Here is a 19,733-nt window from a genome sequence, read left to right on the forward strand (position 1 = left end):
TAGGAATGGTCATTGATTTTAAACATGACTCAGTCAAGCTTCATTCAATATATAGGCCACCACCCAGTGCAAAAAATAGATTAAAAACATCACTATTTATTGATGAATTCGAGGACTTCCTTCTTCGCCTTGACATGAAGTCAAAGAAAAATATTATTGTTGGAGATTTCAACTTACACTTTGATCGAGACACACCGGATATAAGAAAAATAAATAAACTACTTTCGTCTCATCACATGACACAGCATGTCAATGAAAAGACACATCGGTGTGGACACATTATTGACTGGGTATTGACCAGCGTTGACATGCAACTAGCGACACCTATCAATGTAGATGATCTTTGCATTTCAGACCATCATTTAATATCTTTTGGCATCAGAGGGGGGACAGTACACGACACAAAAACAAAAAAAATAGTTGTTTCGAGAGATTTGAAGAAAATTGACATAGAACTATTTAAAGCGGACCTCTCTCACTCTCTAACTACACATTGTGAGAAAGAAGTGACTGGTGACAATTTTGATAAAACAGTTATTAGTGTTATGGATAAGCACGCACCTCTCACAACAAGATCTGTGAACATCAGAAAAGAATCACCATGGTACAATTTGGAGGTAAAACGTATAAAGAAAGAGAAAAGAAAAGCGGAGAAGAAATGGAAAAAATCTGGCCTGACAATTGATAAGGAAACTTACATATCATTCAAACATAGACTCAAAGAGGCGACAATTAAGGCAAAGCGTATCTACTATCTTGATAAAGTTGATAACATAAAAAGTCCGAAGGAGTTTTATAAAATCTCAAATAAGCTTCTAGGCAAAGAGATAAAAACAAGCCTGCCACACCACACTGACGACAAGCAACTCGCGGACTGCTTTGTAGAGTATTTCATGAATAAAATAACAACGATACGGAGTGAACTTGACACAGAAGAAACAGAAGCAGAATATACCTCTTTTTATGGTGAACCCTTAACATCTTTCAAAGAAATTTCAATAAATGACACAAAGAAAACGATTCTCTCTAGTCCGAGCAAATCATGTAGGCTCGACCCTTTACCAACATCCCTTTTGAAGGAGTGTATTGATGAACTTGCACCTTACATCACTGAATTGATTAATCAATCATTAAGGGAGGGAGTTGTTCCAGAAAGCTTCAAGAAAGCATTAGTGAAGCCATTGTTGAAGAAAGCGGGACTTGACAGTGATAATTTTAAAAACTTTAGGCCTGTATCAAATCTACCATTCATTTCCAAAATTCTAGAAAAGATTGTACTAAAACAACTTTCTTGTCACGTGAAACATAATAACCTCGATGAGTGCTTTCAATCGGCCTATCGGCAAAATCATAGCACAGAAACAGCATTGATGAGAATCACAAATGACTTGCTGCAAATTATTGATCAAGGAAAAAACCACCATCCTTAGTCTTCTCGATCTTTCGGCGGCCTTTGACACCATCGACCATGCCATACTACTTCGAAGGCTACAAGTTACTTTCGGCATATCGGGCACTGCTCTAAACTGGTTTGCATCATATCTTACTCAAAGAACTCAATCAGTTTTAATTGGGGAAGTAACTTCGTCAGAGCGTGACCTTCATTTTGGTGTACCTCAAGGATCCGTTTTAGGTCCAGTCCTTTTTGTACTTTACACTTCCCCTGTTGTGAGAATCTTAGAGCAACATTCTCTCGCTTACCATATGTACGCCGACGATACCCAGATATATAGCATGTGTTTGCAATCCGATATAGTTTCAAAGATAACTGTTTACGAACAATGCATCAACCATGTGATGAGATGGATGTCTGCAAATAGATTAAAATTAAATGGCGACAAGACAGAAGCCTTATTCATTGCTAGTTCAAATAATAAGACAGATCCATTTACACTGGCACTGACAATCAACGATAATGATAAAATACACCTCACAACATCAGCAAAAAATCTCGGCATCACCCTGGAGAGTGATCTGTCTATGAACAAACATATTAACAATGTGAGAACAAGTGCTATCTGCATTCTAAGAAATATCAGAACAATCAGACCATTTATTAATAGGGAAACTTGCAACAAATTGGTAACATCTTTGATATTCCCGAAAATGGACTACTGCAATGCACTGTTTGTTGGTCTAACAAAGGACAAAATAACACAACTCCAGAAAATACAGAACATGGCAGCCCGCGTTGTACTACAGAAAGACAGAAAAACTGCAGCTCCCGAATTACTACAGCAGCTGCATTGGCTGCCAGTGGACCAGCGGATTAAATATAAATCTTCAACTATCGTTTTCAAATGCCTGGAGGGCTCGTCACCAGCATATCTCTCAAACCTCGTTGAACGGTATAACCCACAGCGATCGCTTCGATCAACGAACGACCTCAAATTGAAAACACCCCGCTGTCGAGTGAAGGCTGGTGAACGCGCCTTTCAGCATTCTGGTCCAAGGTTGTGGAATTTACTACCACTAGAGATACGTTCTTCGTCTTCACTAGAGGAATTCAAGCGTCGATTGAAGACATTCTTATTCCGACAGGCTTTCTTTTGATTATGTGTATAATTAGCGTTGTTCGTGTACTGTGTTAGGGCTTCATTATTAAGTTAATCTTTGTTATGCGCCCAGAGCCCTCCTGATGAAGGGATGTTTGGCGCACTATAAATCTATACCATTATTATTATTTATTATAATGCTATTACCGACAATGTACACATTTTACACCTGAGTGCGTTGAGACAATGTAAAAGAAAGCCTTTTCCAATGACTTAATTCTGCGCCGCCAACGATTCGAACCAAGGACCTGTCGGTCCGAAGACGAGCGCCATACAAGGGTGAGTAGTTAACAAACGTCATGGCCACCGTGACGCGATTGCAAAGAATAATAAAGTAACAATGATGATGACTGTTGTGGTGGTGGTGCTAAAGTTGATTCTGCTGATTCTGTTGTTGCTACTGATGCTGCTGCTGATGATGATGATTATGATGATGATGATGATGGTGATAATGATGATGGTGATGATGATGATGATGATGATGATGATGATGATGATGATGATGATGAACATCATCATCATGATGATGATGATGAAGATGATGATGATGATGATGATGATGATGATGATGATGATGATGATGATGATGGTGATGATGACGATGATGATGATGATGATGATGATGATGAGGAGGAAGAGGAGGAGGAGGAGGAGGAGGAGGAGGAGCAGAAGGAGGGGGAGGAGTTGGAGTAATAGGGAGGAAGAGGAAGGTGGGGAGGAGGAGGAGGAGGAGGAGGAGGAGGAGGAGGAGGAGGAGGAGGAGGGGGGGGGGGGGGGGGGGAGGAGAAGGCGATGATGGTACATCGTTGATTAATTGAGAGCTTGTATGCTTAAAAAAAGTCGCCTGACAAGTGAATGGACTGAATGGACTGAGCACTGTAGTTATGAAATGGAAATAACACTCCTCGATATAGTACCAAAATAGCAATGTCAACATGACCTGTCAAATATTTTTTTTTACAATGATTCATTGACTGTGAATGCATAGAGCAAGATAAGATAGCGGAAAAGTGTTTGGTTGGAGAATTTTCGTACATGGCTTGTCTCGTGATATTCCAAGAAAAAGATCTCTGAGCGTATTTCATGGTTACTGGAAGTGAGACGGAAATACACCCACTTGTTGTTTACCCTCGTGACGGGACAAGGGAAGTCACTCGTAATTTATAGCACAAGCAGTAAACAAGCAGAGAAGTCCTGAGTTCGTTCCTTATCTTATCGCCGTCGCTATCGTTTCCACTTTATTCTGGAGATAACAATAACATTTGTATTGCTTAAGTTTAAATTTAAATTTCACATCAGACGAAGTATTCATCTACCTCTTATAGAAATCGACTGACTGCTTTTCAGTTTTTTTAAAAGATGGCTCTCACACTGTCACTGATCAGTATCTCGAAATCGAAAGTGTTCTGATTCTCATTCTCATGTTTTGAGTTTTAGTCCTGCCTCCGCCATCGCCTACCTCAATAAGGGAGGTCTTCCGAAAGCTACTCTCATACTCATACTCCTATTCTACATCCCCAGTATTCTTGTTTTTTTTTTATAACGTTCTAACTTAGTAGGGGGTTTGGGAGGGGGGAAACTTTGAAATAAAAAGTCTCCCCAAACCCCCTACTAGAACATTATAACAAACGTTCCCCCAACCCCCTCCTCGAACAAGAATACTGGGGATGTGCCCTCAATAATATTGGCCCTTAACTTGCTCCTCTCACTCTCTCCTCCTATCATCATAATCATAGTCATATCCTGGTCTAGTCTAGTTACTGACCAGACTCATTCCAAATTAGATATCTAATCTTTTGTACTTGACCTGTCTCTGAATTGGCAGAAGAGAATCATTCATAGACTATTATTCAGTGATGTTAAAAGAGTCTTCCATATCCAGAGATATCATCAATGCAGATCTAATCTTGTGTCTTGTTTCACTCTGTCTCTAATCAAAGAAACTCATTTTAGTTGAATTTCATGTACACTAAAATACACCATGACGATCTCCGATCATGAGCTTCATCAATGCAGTTCACTTCTTTTTTCATTTTTAAACTTAAACTTAAGTTGAATTTCATTACACTAAAAATTAACACCATGGACTGGACTCGATCATTGAGTCTTCTATGCAGTTTCCTTCTTTCATTATAAAAAGTGATCTTTCTCATAAATTTTGTGGGACTTACTGTTACTGTTAATCGAGAGAGGTTTTTCCACATGAAATTGTTTTTCTACATTTTAATTTGTATATAAATGTTAAAGGGAGAAAACAAGTCACTTTTGTTGCTAATTATAAAGGTAGAGTGAAACTCTTTGACGTTTCTCATAAAGCGGTAAAGCCTGACAAACGCTTACCACAGCTTGTCCATTCTGTCATTGTTTTAAAAAACACAGTATGTAATCTTAACCAAATAACACATACTGTGTTCTATAATAAAACGGCAGCATTGTTTCCACGAAAGTGATATATATACTAAGTCATGAGCCAACACGGACAACTGAACCCCGGGGTCAAATCTGTGTAGATTCTGTGCGCTTGGCTAAGAAACTCACATCATTGCCATCCGGAAGTATAACATACCAACACACAAAACTATGTGTAACCATCAACGTTTACCGTTTACAGTCTGGTTGATACAGTTTAGTGAGAACTACTCATAAACATGAATGACAAAAATAACCCAGTAACAAAGACCTGAGTGTCATCAACTTCGTTCTATCTATAAAATTTCCCTTTTCAAAAGATTACATTATTTAATATTCAGTGCATAGTTGAGTCGTTGGAAAAGGCTCTTTACTCATATCCTCAGGTGTAAAATGAGTACCTGACCGTTAACAGCGTTGTCTCTGTCCGAAAAAAATTGTAATATAGCCTAACAGGCCTCATGTCACGTCCTACATGTTAAGTGTTGCTGTTGCAATGGGACCCATTGTTAAGCGCTTTGAGCATGTTTAGTGGGTATTGCTCTATATAAAAGCTCAATAAAGGCTCAATACATGTCAATGAAATAAATAACAAAATGATGCCATCCCATACACATCAGGTGCCTTCAGGTGCTTTTCCTTGAAGGAATCTGAATAATAATAGATAATAAATGGCATTTAAATTTTTTTTTTTTTAAATTGAGCTTTATATAGCGCAATATGCACTAAATGTGCTCAAATCGCTTTACAAAGGGTCCCTGGTCAACGTAACATTAAATGTAGGACGCACGGGACATCACGCCGGTTAGGCGATATAATAATTTTTCGGACAAAGACAACGCTGTTAATGGGCAGGTACTCATTTTACACCTGAGTACGGTGAGAGAATGTTAGTAAAGAGCCTTTTCCAAGGACTCAACTATGCGCCGAGTGCGAGGCTAGAACCAGGGACCTTCTGATCTGAAAGTGAGTATCATACCACTAGACCACATAGCCACATTTATATAGCACTTCACCCAGTTGTCACAGGCTCTAAGCACTTTACAATGATATGAAACAAAACATATATTACGGTAAGACAAGCGTTGATGGAAAAGTGATATGAATTAAAATTTAACAACAACAAAATATGATAATAGTATTGCAACTTATGACGTAAAAAGATAAAACTTTAAGTGAGATTTGAAAGTTGAATGTTACTCGAAGTCGACTCAATTCTGAGTATTTGTATTCGAGGGCGGAGAGAGTTGTTGAATGTAACAGTAGCCATTGTTGGAGTTTAGGCTGAAGAATTTTGATAATCTTTGCTTGAAGGTGTCCAAATCTGTTGTGTTCACACATGATTCGGGAAGAGCATTCCAGTCTTTGATAGTGCGGACTGCAAATGAATATTTTAAGATGTTTTTTAAGTTTGTGGATTGGTGTTTTAGTGTTTTTGAGTGGTTTTTCTATATGTGTTTTTCCTATATTAGTAATATAGATAACTCACCAAACAAATATCTGATGTCAATAGAAATCATTCATTTTGTCCAAGATGATCAAATTTTGGGGTTAAAGATCTTGCCCGAGGAAAAAAAAAATGAAAATGCTTGAAGCAGGGATCTTCCAGGTCACAGTACAATGCCTTAGAGAGTGGTGGTGGGGGCTGCCTGAAGTCTGGGAACGTGAAAATATAAACAAAAGAGTGATTATATGGAGAGGCTTCAGATACGAACAATATTTTATTCCCATCCGAAGCCTCTCCCCATTATCACTCTTTCTTGTATGCATGTCTTAACACTGACTACCTCATCCCCCCCCCCCCCCCCCCCCCCCCCCCCCACCTGACACCCACACAATTAGAGCACTTTTATTTATGAATGGGTAGGGCTGGGATTCTGAAAGCTTTCAATTTTTTAGGAAAGGAGTATTCTTGCTATTTATTCTCAGATCAAAAGTTGTATTGTATATGAAGAATGAATTGTTTGTTATTGTTGTATTTTTGGTTATTTTCTGTTTTTGTTTTTGTTTTTCTTTGTTTTGTTTTTTGCATATTTATTTTTGTTTTTGTTTTTCATCATTGCAAAGTTAGATAAATATTTAGAAAACGTAGCCTTTAGACTTTAATCTATTTGTCCTTGTAATGATAACACATTAAAATAATTGTTTTCTGCTGAACTCTGATAAAAACACATGACAAAAATTGTGGTGAGAAAACTTGTCCAAATAATTTTGATCGATTAAAGTGACCCTCATCTTGTCAAAAACTTTCAAACCTGTGACGTCAGCAATGAAGTTCCAGGCTTGGAAAGTTTTTGACAAAAAAATGGGAATTGTTTTGCTTGATTAAGGTTTGAAAAAGGGGTTATCTGACCATAATTTTTAAAATGTGTTTTTTCAGAACACAGTGATATTGATCATGATTACAAACGGTATGATAATGATAATGATAAACTGACAAGGTGTTATGACAGCCTATTTGATTTTATAACCATCCAAATGGTGATTGTGTTAATAAATCTATTTGACCCTGACCCCAAAGGTTATAAGAGTTAAATGTCAGTGTTTGTGTATGGAAGAGTGAGTGTTTGTATGTTTGTATGTGTGTGTGTATTTGTGTTGGTGTGTGTGTGTGTGTGTGTGTGTGTGTGCGAGTTTATGTATATGTTTGTGTGTGATTTGTTTTGCATTGTTTCATTGTTACATATCTCCTCATGGTATGCATTTATAATATGATTATTATTATTAATGAAATGACCAAGGTATAGTGACCGCAGTAGATAATATTATACTGACCAATGACCACAGGATGTCTGACCTATGGGTTAATGTAGACCTTATCTTAATGGGTGGTGTAATGTCCCAGATAATGTATTGAATGTGAGTAGTAAATTATTCAAGGAAAATTTAGTGTTTAGGATAGGATAGTGATTTATATATACTGTATATTGTATATAGTTTTATATTCGATAGTTGTTTTTGCGTTAGGGTGCATAAGTATTGTTTTTTTTTTTTTCTAACATTTCTATTTTATGGTTAGACTCTTGGCATTTTAGTTCAATGAACCAGTCCTTATCCTTTTGATACTCAAATTTATGTCGCAGCATTTGAAAACCATAATGAAAACTTGACTCCTAATCAAGGGGGTCATTGTCGATATGGTAGGTTAGTGCTTGTCTGTGGGGTGGAATTTTGCAGAGATTTGAATCATCAACATTTTTTAAAAGTGCGATTTTTCTTATGACGTTGAGAAGATTTTTAAAAATCTCTTTTCGTCTCCGATAGACTTAAAAATAGAGATCCTGTCTTTTAGTTAAGTTTAAAATGATTTTGAAATATTGATGTGATAAGAATGTGAAGCTTTGATTCGCTTTGATGATTCAATTCATTATACAAGCGACGACATAAATTAGAATTGTAGAAGAATAGCAAAGAAGCTGTTGTAAACGTAGGATGCAGAATACATTATCAATTAACGGTGAAGTTAGTTATGTCAAATCTCTAGGTAAGAATTTACGTTTGGTTTTTAAATTTACACTATTTTAATTTCTTACTTGACACAGCTGTCTGTCTGACATTTCATGTCTGTTTTACTTAGGTCTTGACAATAGTTTCTCCCCCCCCCCCCCCCCCCCTCTTCTCCCTTTTAAAAAAAAAAAAGGGAACAAAAGTCGGTATATATAATATAATGTAATATGTTATTATTTATGTTACAAGTATTATATTTATTAGATAAATTATATTATAATTTTTTTAAGGTATTTTTTTTCTCCATAAATAAATAATTCCAATTTCATATGTAATAAGCAAACTAAATATGTATATTTTTTTACCTCCTTTAAAGTTTGAGATCTGTTTCCCCACAGAAATTCTAGATTTAATTAGCAATAATAAAGGATACAAGTTAAATTCTCTAATTAATTAATTAATTAATTAAAACGAATAATATTCAGAAATTTATTTAGTCACAAATAAATTATGTTAGACTGCTTGTTGTTTAGTTGTCAATTTTATTTTAAGCCTTTTTGAATGAATGAATGCAGGACCAGGATGTGGAAATGTCTTTTTCGTGTGATACTAAATCATAATTTCCATAAAGGATCAATATAGTGTATTTTATCTTCTCTTATCTTACTTGTAAACTGCCAACTGTCATGTTTTGGTTGTCCTGTGCTTGTTTTTAGATTTTAAGACAAGACACAAAGATGAATTATTATTGGATCTTCTTGTGTTCTCTGTTTCAAGAAATATCTTTCATCTCCTTTGGGGTCCCGATAGCTCAGTTGGTAGAGCACTCACGTCTCACATGTAAGGACCAGTATTAGTCCCAGGTGCACTCAAGATTTTAAAATAAATAAATAAATAAATAAAAATTAGTCTCCCCAGCTGTGTTTGAGTCGCTGAGTTTCTGAAAGTAGGGTGAACCTTTGAACATTTTCTTTTTGTTTTGGATATTTTTTTTTACCATACGCTTTAAATGATTTTGTTTATTATCTATTTCTCTGTCCAGAGCATGGTAAGCAGTGTAAGACAGGCAAGATGAGGGGCTGCACCAAGAAATATGTAGCCTTCTTCGTGGTGGGGGCTGGAATGGCAATAATTGGAGGGATTCTTTTTCCTGTCGTGGATTATGTCATTCGGGAGGAAATCAAAAAGGTACAATTCCTGAAATAGATTTAACCATCTCCTTACCAACCATAGGAAAATCGTCACATTCATTAAGTTACAACCAGCACTTTTATCATTCAGATTTCTTTTGTAAATCACACAATTTAAAGAAAAATGTTTGACTATAGCTATAAAAACGTGACACTGTGTTGTAGAGTAAATGTTGCTGATCAATATAATGCATAGAATGTATTTGTTGCTTTCCTGGTTGAGTAAGAATAAACTGTTTTTGTGTTGAGTGGGCGTGAAATATTGGGGAAAATTCTGAAAATGGTTGGTAAGGAGAGGGTTAAAGTCAGTTTAAAAGTGCCAGAAGACAATAGATAAAAAAAAACTTTTGTGGTGGCTGCCATCGATTGTAGAGCATCCCTCTCATAGCCAAGGGGAGGTGCTGTAACGGGTTGTGGTTTCGACTCCCCAATTCAGCCAGAAAATATATTGTTTTCTATCATCTTGTGGCACTTTTCAACTCACTTTATTTTTTGTTGCTATCAACATCAGTGCCTGCTCCTCTCAACTTTTCTGACTTAATATATTTATACAGCTAAGAGATATTCAATGAGCGTTTGTTTTTTAAATTTATTTTTTTTATTTTATTTTTTTTTCTTATGCGTACAATACTGAAGATCCTAATTTCCTGTTTAGGTCAAGATTGTTGTGGTGTTAAAGTTGTGTCAGCGAGATGACTCTTACATAGAGTCTTTCAAACCCATCCTGCCCATGGAGCCGGAGTTTATCCCAGTTTCTATAGCATGAAACGGACAATAGCAATTGCTTGTTATCCTTTGGATAGGACGCTAGTCTATCGCAAAATACTTTCCACCAAATCTAACATAGACTCAGCTACCCATTCACTGCTGACAAGGGGGGGGGGGGGGGGGGGGTCAGAAACAATCTCGACTGCATCCGGAATCGATCTTGGTACCTTTGCGTTTCCTAGCAACTGAGTGTTTATTTTATTTTTTTCCCCAGAAAGTGATAATTTCCAACACGAGTGAGACGTATGACGTCTGGCAAGACATCCCAATCCCAGTGTACATGCAGTTCTGGATGTTCAATGTGGAGAATGTGGAGGAAGTTTTGAATGGGGAGAAGCCTTATGTCATACAGAGGGGGCCTTACACTTATAGGTACATGACAGATTCATATTTATTCATATATATATATTATATATATATATTTATATATATATATATATATATATATATATATATATATATATATATATATATATAATATATATATATATATATATATATATATATATAAAATTTAAATGGAGTCGCTCACTTATTTATGGCCGAAACACATGTTTCTGTGGTTTCTTGTCGGCATATTATGTTCGTAGAATTATTTTATTCCATTCCGGGGTTCAATGTTGATGTTCTTGCGTCCTTACTTCCGTTTTGTTGTTGATTTAGCGGTGATCAGTGTTGATGTGTAGTGACATGTTGTAGTGTGCATTCATTGCGTGTATGTGTATATGATAATAATAATGATAATAATAATAATAATAATAATAATAATAATAATAAAATAATAATAATGAATGAATATAAATAATAGATGAAGAAAATAGATAGAAATAAATAATAATAAGAAGATGATGAAGAAGAAGAAGATAAGAAGAAAGAATGAATGAATGAAGAAAAAAAGATAAAGAAGAATAAGAGAAGATAGAAAGAAGAAGTAAAAGAAGAAGAAGAAAAAGAAAGAAAAGAAGAAGAAAGAAAGAAGAAAAGAAGAGAAGAAGAAGAAGAAGAGAAGAAAGAAGAAGAAGAAGAAGAAAGAAGAAGAAGAAGAAGAAGAAGAAGAAAGAAGAAGAAGAAGAAGAGAAGAAGAAGAAGAAGAAGAAGAAGAAAAAGAAGAAAAGAAGAAGAAGAAGAAGAAGAAGAAGAAGAAGAAGAAGAAGAAGAAGAAGAAGAAGAAGAAGAAGAAGAAGAGAAGAAGAAGAAGAAGAAGAAGAAGAAAAGAAGAAGAGAAGAAGAAAGAAGAAGAAGAAGAAGAAGAGAAGAAGAAAGAAGAAAAGAAGAAGAAAGAAGAAGAAGAAGAAGAAGAAGAAGAAGAAAAGAAGAAGAAGAAAGAAGAAGAAGAAGAAGAAGAAAGAAGAAGAAGAAGAAGAAGAAGAAGAAGAAGAAGAAGAAGAAAGAAGAAGAAGAAGAAGAAGAAAGAAGAAGAAGAAAGAAAGAAGAAGAAAAGAAGAAAGAAGAAGAAGAAAGAAGAAAGAGAAGAAGAAGAAGAAGAAGAAGAAGAAAGAAGAAGAGAAGAAGAGAGAAGAAGAAGAGAGAAGAGAAGAAGAAGAAGAAGAGAAGAAGAAAAGAAGAAGAAGAAGAAGAAGAAGAGAAGAAGAAGAAGAAGAAGAAGAAGAAGAAAGAAGAAGAAGAAGAAGAGAAGAAAGAAGAGAAGAAGAAGAAGAAAGAAGAGAAGAAGAAGAAGAAGAAAGAGAAGAAAGAGAAGAAGAAGAAGAAGAGAAGAGAAGAAGAAAGAAGAAGAAGAAAGAAGAAGAGAGAAGAAGAGAAGAAGAAGAAGAAGAAGAAGAGAAGAAGAAGAAGAAAGAAAGAAGAAGAGAAGAAGAAAGAAGAAGAAGAAGAAGAAGAAGAAAGAAAGAAAGAAGAAGAAGAAGAAGAAGAAGAAGAAAGAAGAAGAAGAGAAGAAGAAAAGAAGAAGAAGAAGAAGAAGAAGAAGAAGAAGAAGAAGAAGAAGGAAGAAGAAGAAAGAAGAAGAAAGAAGAAGAAGAAGAAAGAAGAAGAAGAAGAAGAAGAGAAGAAGAAGAAGAAGAAGAAGAAGAAGAAGAAGAAGAAGAAGAGAAGAAGAAGAAGAAGAAGAAGAAGAAGAAGAAGAAGAGAGAAGAAGAAGAAGAAAGAAGAAGAGAAGAAGAAGAAGAAGAAGAGAGAAGAAGAAGAAGAAGAAGAAGAAGAAGAAGAAGAAGAAGAAGAAGAAGAAAGAAGAAGAAGAAGAGAAGAGAAGAAGAAGAAGAAGAAGAAGAAGAAGAAGAAGAAGAAGAAGAAGAAGAAGAAGAAGATGAAGATTAGTTATAATATTACATTAAATTCTACTGAAAGAGACTTTGCAAAGTAAATACAGTTACACCAGGTGGATATTTCCATTTTGTAGAATGAAAAGGCTTGGTACCCCTGCTCTAAACCATTAAATTGATGCTACCTTTCAAACCACTGATACAGAAAAGTCTTTGATTTTTTAGATGTTTTTTTTTTTTTTTTTTAAGTACTTTTGCAACTTTCTGCTTAAGAAATATTAAGTATTAAAGCAGCTCTTTCCTTCTACCAGCTTTTGAGACACCTGTGTCCGTGATTGGGTACATGCTGTCCCTTGATCAGGATTATATAGCCTTCATTGTACTCGATTTCTTTCCTAATATCTTTTTTCTTGTAGATAGGTTTGCCAATTCTCTATGAGAGAAATGTTTACATTATTTCACCACGCTTAAGAAAAAAAACACAAAAAAAACCCTTAGGAATAAATAATAAAAAAGTATTAAAATTCCCTTTATTCATCCCATAGAGGAAATTTGTCTCTAGGGTTTATTCCTAGGGAAGACTGGAAGAACCCAGCCGTCAGCTACAGTGCAGCGCTGCAAATTGAGCTAGGGCGAGGTGAGTTGCTCAAGGTCACACCGTGCAGCGGCAGGTGATTGAACTCGGTACCTTTCGGGTATGCAGCAAAGACCGTCCCACTGAGCCACCCTGCCCCCTGTATGAGAGATATCTAAAATTTGCCGCCATTTCATTAGTTTACTTTTGTTTTGTTTTTTCATAAATTATCTATTTATTCATCATTAAAAAATATTTTTGATTACATATTTTATTCTTTCATTTCCTTTTTTTTTTTTTTTTTTTTTTTTGTTTGTTTTTTTTTTTTTGTTTTTGTTTTTTTGTTGTTGCTTCTTTGTTACTTAATTTCCTGTTTTTATTCCACCAGGGAGCGTCGAGAGAAGTTTGATATCGTGTGGAATAAGAACGGCACCGTCTCCTACAGACAGAACAGGACGTTCCATTTCATCCGGGAGAAATCCATAGGGCCTGAGACGGATAAGATTTTAACCATCAACCCTCTGATGGCGGTGAGTTATTGTTTATATGACCGATCACCTCAAAATGGTATTATATTCAGGATGGGATGAATCTATCGATGTCTTTATATGAAAAAAAAATGAATTCTTATATAGCGCAATATCCACTAAACATGCCCAAAGCACTTTACAAGGGGTCCCTGGCCAACAGCAACACTTAACATGTAGGACGGGACATGATGCCTGTTAGGTGATATTACAATATTTTTTTTTTTTCGGACAGAGACAACGCTGTTATCGGCCAGGAACTCATTTTACACCTGAACGCAGTGAGATAATGAGTAAAGAGCCTTATCCAAGGAATCAACTATGCGCTGAATGAGGCTCGAACACAGCTTCTTCCGACCCGAAAGTGAGTGTCATACCACATGACCATATAGCCGCACAAGTCTTAGATACTTGCCCATCACCCGAAGCAATCAGCCCCACAGATCTCGAGCATCATTCACAATTTTAAAAGGCGATTGAAAAAAAATGCATAGCGTCATCAATCCGACACCAATGCGTCAAAATATTGTGATAAATACTCACAATCTCTAGGGCTGACTGATTCGGGTGTATGGCATGTACTACAAAAATACCTAAGCATTTATATAAAGAAAGATCTACTAAAAATGCTCAAAGCGCTTTACATTCAATTATTGATCCTCGAGTGTAAATTTCTCCTTCCATTTTTCTTCCTTCTTTTTCCTTCTTGATTTCAGACAGTAACCCAGGCTGCCACCCAAGATACGAGGTCTCCTTTCATTGTTATGATCAATGTCACCCATGTAACCATGCTTAACATTGCTTGTCGCTTGCGACAAGACGAGACATGGATATTATTAACCTTCCAGTTTAATTTCCTCCTTCCGTCTTTCTTTCCTGATTTTAGACAGTAGCCCAGGCTATTCAAAGACTACAACCCAAGAATTTAGGTATCATTTCATTGTTATGATCAGTGTCACCCATGTGACCGTTGACCATGCTTGTGACAAGACGAGACTCTTTCCATGGATATTATTGACCTTCTAGTTTAATTTCCCCCTTCCTTCCTCTCCTTTATGGTTTCAGACGGTAGCCCAGGCCATTCAATGGCTGCCACCCAAGATACGAGGTCTCCTTTCATTGGTCATTGCAGCCAGTGGGGCGGACGGGATGTTTACAAACAGAACAGTCCATGAGTTGTTGTTTGGATACGACGATCCGACCCTTGTTATGCTCAACAAAATTATACCGTTATGGTTCAACGAAACCCAGGTCGGATTTTTCATTCGGGTAAGTAAATAAAACAAAACATGTTTGCATCATCATAACTAAAAAAAAAAATTGCTCTTAACGTTAGACAAAATATATGCAAAAGACTATATTGGTTAGAAAATCTATTTTGCTTTTTTGATTTTTTAACGCTTATTTTTTGTCCTTTCATTTATTTTGTTTTCCCATTCGTCATCCTCCTCCTCCTCATTCTGCATCTCCCCCTTCTCATCCTCTTTGCCTACAAAAATCATTGTCTTCTTCTTCTTCTTCTTCTTCTTCTTCTTCTTCTTCTTCTTCTTCTTCTTCTTCTTCTTCTTCTTCTCCTCCTCCTCCTCCTCCTCCTCCTCCTCCTCCTCCTCCTCCTCCTCCTCCTCCTCTCTCCTTCTTCTTCTTCTTCTTCTTCTTCTTCTTCTTCTTCTTCTTCTTCTTCTTCTTCTTCTTCTTCTTCTTCTTCTTCTTCTTCTTCTTCTTCTTCTTCTTCTTCTTCTTCTTCTTCTTCTTCTTCTTCTTCTCCTTAAAAGCAATTTCAGTTGAGAGCAAATTCCTGACAAGAGGTGTTTTTGGAGTCATGCCATAGCATTCTTTAAGACATGCTGACCAGTGGAAATTATTTAGGGTCGTCCAGAGAAATGTTGACACAAAGGAGTTAAAACCGCATTTGATTTTATAATACAACCTGTTCCACGCATTTCTGTGTCAAAATATTATTAAAATTTGTTAAAAACTTGAGCTTTTAAAAAGCTCAATATCCACTGAAAGTGCTCAAAGTGCTTTATTTGTGCTCACGAACTGGGAATTACCCGATCAGCTGGTTGTCATGTACTGAAGGCGGTGTGGACTCATACTTTTCTTCATCCAGCAATAAATAAAAGAAAAAAAAATTAAATGGTAGTCATTTGGTTTTGTATAATTTGACTTTGTTTTAATTTATAACTTTTTACTGGCAGACCTTTGTCACTCAAGGACAGCAAATTGAATCTTACTTCAACTATTCTGAATCATTTAAGTTCAAATATTTGTATAAATAAATTAATGTTAAAATTATGGATATTAGGTTTGCTTATTGTATGAGCTCCCTCAAGAACTGGTCAAAACCACAACAACAAAATTTTTTTAATAACCCAGAAAACAAAAACAAAAAAATGACTAAAAAAAGGTGGAAGCGTGGGGAAAACCCAAACAATTAATGAAATTATCATTATTTGTGTCACTGTCTTTTGGAATCTCTAATTAAGTGGCTATTACCAAAAAAAAAGGAGATGAATAAGTTTTATAACTGAAATAATAATAATTTTTTTTTAAAGAGATGCATGCATTATATCAAGTTTTTGTTTTCTGTTTTTGAAATAGAGTGAGATTGTTGTTCATATTTTATTTCCAGAAAAACTTTACAGATGACGGTTTGTACACAGTGGAGACGGGAGAGAAGGATATCGACAAGCTGGGAGGAATTACAAGATACAACGGGGAACGGTTGGTTGTTTGTTTGTCACAGATATTACCTAACAATATGTATTCACTCTCACCTTACCGATGCTTTTCTGTATTTTCCCAACATGGCAGGCTTACCCAGCAGAAATATTGATGTCTTAAAACTCAAACTAGCTCTCTACAAAACAACTTTATGTTCTTATTAATTGAACAAAGATCATGCTTCAATGTCTGTGATGTACAAAATAAATCTGAATAAGAAAAATGTTTATTGTGTCGTAACAAGTGTGACAATTTTGTTATTGGTGGTAAGGAGAGGGTTAAAAGAAAAAAAAACAAAAAAAAAAAAACAAACAAACTTGAGCTTTATTACAGTGCAATATCCACAATATCCGTTAAATGTGCTCAAAGTGCTTTACAAGGGATCAGAAGTTAACAGCCAACACTTGACATATAGGACGAGACATGACTACTGTTAGGTGATAATACCATTGTTTTATTTTCAGACAGAGGCGACACTGCACCTAAGAACTGGACTATGCAAAACTCAGAGTAGGACTCGAACCATAGACATTCCAGTCCACATGACCAAATAGCGCACTTTAGATTTGTTTGTTTGTTTTTAAGGGTTTTACAGCGCTTGCAACACAATAAGGTCATATCATCACCAGTAAAAAGGAAGAAAATGGGATAGTAAAAAGTTCTAGAATTACAATTAAAACACCCAAGAAAAAGGAAGACAAATGGGAATTATCTTAAATAGGGAACTGATCTAGATTCCAAGATCAGAAAGATCTAATTTCTATTTTTTTTCTTCTTATTTCTTAGTTGCTATTATTATTACTCCTATGTAATCTTAATAGTACGCACAAATATTTCAGATAATAAAGAATTTTGAATTGAATTGAATTGATATATAAGTTGACAACAAAATATTAAAACGTTGTTTATTTTATCCATCCAGGCATGTTGACCTCTGGACCAGTGAGTCGGCTAATATGGTGAATGGAACTGGTGAGGAAATCATTAATTTAGATTTATTTCCCTTTACTCGTTCCGAAATTGTTCATTCGGGTCCTCTACCCCAAGTATCATGAGTAAAGGATTAGTCTTTAAAAAACTTGAGCTTTTATCCACTAAACGTGCTCAAAGCGCTTTACAAGGGGTCCCTGGCCAACAGCAATGCTTAACATGTAGGATGTGACATGACGCCTGTTAGGCGATATTACAATTTTTACAGACAACGTTGTTCACGGCCAGGTATTCATCTTACACCTGAGTACGGTGAGAGAATGTGAGTAAAGAGTCTTTTCCAAGGAATCAACTATGCGGCGAGCGAGGCTTGAAACCAGGACCTTCCGATCGAAAAGCGAGTGTCATACCACTAGACCACATAGCCGCATAGTTGGATTGTTTTGTTTTCATACTTTTAAAAGGTGACCCACTGTCTCTAAACGGTATTATGTCAGGATAACTTGGGTGCAAAAAATATGAATTTCTTGACAAAAACATGAAGCTTCGTGTTTGTTTCGATTTGTTATATTACAGAATGAAGACAATTTCTCACAATACAAAAGGTCAAAAATTGGTATTTACTATCAATTTAATTCTAAAGTCACTTGTGCCCACCCCACACCTTTTCTCAAGATACTTTGAGCTTCTTCCGATAAAAGAGTAGTCCTTCAGAGCCATGAGGCCCTTGGAGCCAGAGTTTATCCTGGGTTTTTTGTTGCATGAAACGAACAATAGCAATTGCCTGCTGCCCTTTGGATAGGATGCTAGTCTCTCGCAAAGTACGTTCCGCCAGATCTAACAGACCCAGCTATCCAAAATCACTGCTGGATGTACAGGGGGGTCAGAAAAAAATCTCTCGGCTGCACCTGGGATAGATCTCAGTCCCTTTTCTTGTGAAGTGAGTGCTCTACCAACTGATTTAGCGGGACCCTTTTCTTCCAATAGGGCTATGTGGTCTTGTGGTATGACACACTCACTTTTGGATCTGAAGGTCCTGGGTTTGAGCCTCACTCGGCGCTTAGTTGAGTCCTTGGGAAAAGCTCTTTACTCACATTTTCTCACCGTACTCGGGGTGTAAAATGAGTACCTGGTCGTTAACAGCGTTGTCTCTGTCCAAAAAGATTGTAATATCGCCTAACAGGGGTCATGTCCCGTCCTAAATTATGTTAAATGTTACTGTTGGCCAGAAATCCCTTGTAAAGCGCTTTGAGCATATTTAGTGGATATTGCGCTATATAAAAGCTCAAAATAAAAAATAATAATAAAAAATAAAAAAATAATAAAAATATATTGACATTATTTATTTTGTTCTCAATTCTTTATGACCAGATGGCACAGTGGGTCCCCCATTCCGATTCGATGCAAAGGAATCTCCAATGTTTACTTCCGATTTGTGCAGGTGAGTTTTGAAATGAAATGATTTGAAAATATGATATCCACACCTCATCAAAACAGTATTATGTTTGTATTTAAAACATGCAAAAGAACTTACTGACTTACTTACTTATCCGAACCAGCGACCGTCTGAGCTCTAGCTCTTCGGTCATGTGCCATGTCGTAGAAGTTAGACATCTTTTATAGTTGTTCCAGGATGCAAAATAAACAGCTGCTTTTTGTAATGAAATTTTGAGTGATATTAAATTGCATATTTAAAAATAATAAGTTGTATTAATTAAATAAAATTCCCGTTATTCATCTCATAGTTGAAATTTGCCTCAAGGGTCTATTCCAAGCGAAGAGTGGAATAACCCTGGCATTAGCCGCAGTGCAGCACTGCAAATTAGCTAGGGTGAAGTGACTTGCTCAAGGCCACACAGCACAGCGGCGGGTGATTGAATTCGGTACCTCTCGGGGGTATGAAGCAACACATTCATTTTTTTAGGACAGTGTCCACATTGATTTATCTCCCATGATTCTCCACCACAGATCAATTCGAGGCGTGTACAAGGAAGATGTGGAGTCGCCTCAGGGCATCACGCTGCGTCGTTTTGCAGGATCTCGACGCGACATGGAGAATGCCACCCTCAACCCTGACAATATAGGCTTTTGCATACCTCGGACTCGCTGCCTTCCTACGGGATTGTTGAACTCAACTCTATGTCAGCTGCCAGGTAGAATGAAAAGCAGCCATTTTTTATTGTTTACTGCCTTCATCCCTCAAAAAATGTCCGACATTTGAAAACTTTAAAAAGAAACTTAAAACACATCTCTTTAGAAAATCCTTTGATGTTTAACATTTCTATTAGGCCTACATGTTATAGATATCCTAAATTTTCATCTTGTAACACAGGGCATGGTAATTAAATTACAAATTGATTAATGCTATTCCAATATGATAGATTTTATGC

At 36.2% G+C, this 19,733-nt stretch overlaps 1 protein-coding gene across 5 annotated transcripts in view; it reads left to right on the forward strand.

Moving 5' to 3' along the window:
* The window catches only part of LOC144977441 (platelet glycoprotein 4-like), a 30,909-nt gene that overhangs the window by 1,528 nt on the left and 9,648 nt on the right, over positions 1 to 19,733 (forward strand). The window contains exons 1-9 of one of the 5 annotated variants that reach the window (XM_078922657.1): positions 3,700 to 4,027; positions 9,349 to 9,599; positions 10,584 to 10,741; positions 13,551 to 13,692; positions 14,755 to 14,958; positions 16,322 to 16,413; positions 17,336 to 17,385; positions 18,715 to 18,784; positions 19,312 to 19,496. In XM_078922657.1, coding sequence (XP_078778783.1) covers positions 9,483 to 9,599; positions 10,584 to 10,741; positions 13,551 to 13,692; positions 14,755 to 14,958; positions 16,322 to 16,413; positions 17,336 to 17,385; positions 18,715 to 18,784; positions 19,312 to 19,496 — 1,018 coding nt within the window. In that variant the 5' untranslated portion in view covers positions 3,700 to 4,027; positions 9,349 to 9,482. Of the gene's footprint in view, positions 1 to 3,699; positions 4,028 to 4,571; positions 4,839 to 8,272; positions 8,449 to 9,348; positions 9,600 to 10,583; positions 10,742 to 13,550; positions 13,693 to 14,754; positions 14,959 to 16,321; positions 16,414 to 17,335; positions 17,386 to 18,714; positions 18,785 to 19,311; positions 19,497 to 19,733 lie in introns of those variants that run through there. The other 4 variants (XM_078922659.1, XM_078922658.1, XM_078922654.1 and 1 more) reach the window with 4 other exon arrangements.

The sequence above is a fragment of the Berghia stephanieae genome, chromosome 7 (genome assembly GCF_034508935.2).
Source record: "Berghia stephanieae isolate SIO BIC M18660-M18661 chromosome 7, UCSD_Bste_1.3, whole genome shotgun sequence".
Lineage (NCBI taxonomy): Eukaryota > Metazoa > Mollusca > Gastropoda > Nudibranchia > Aeolidiidae > Berghia > Berghia stephanieae.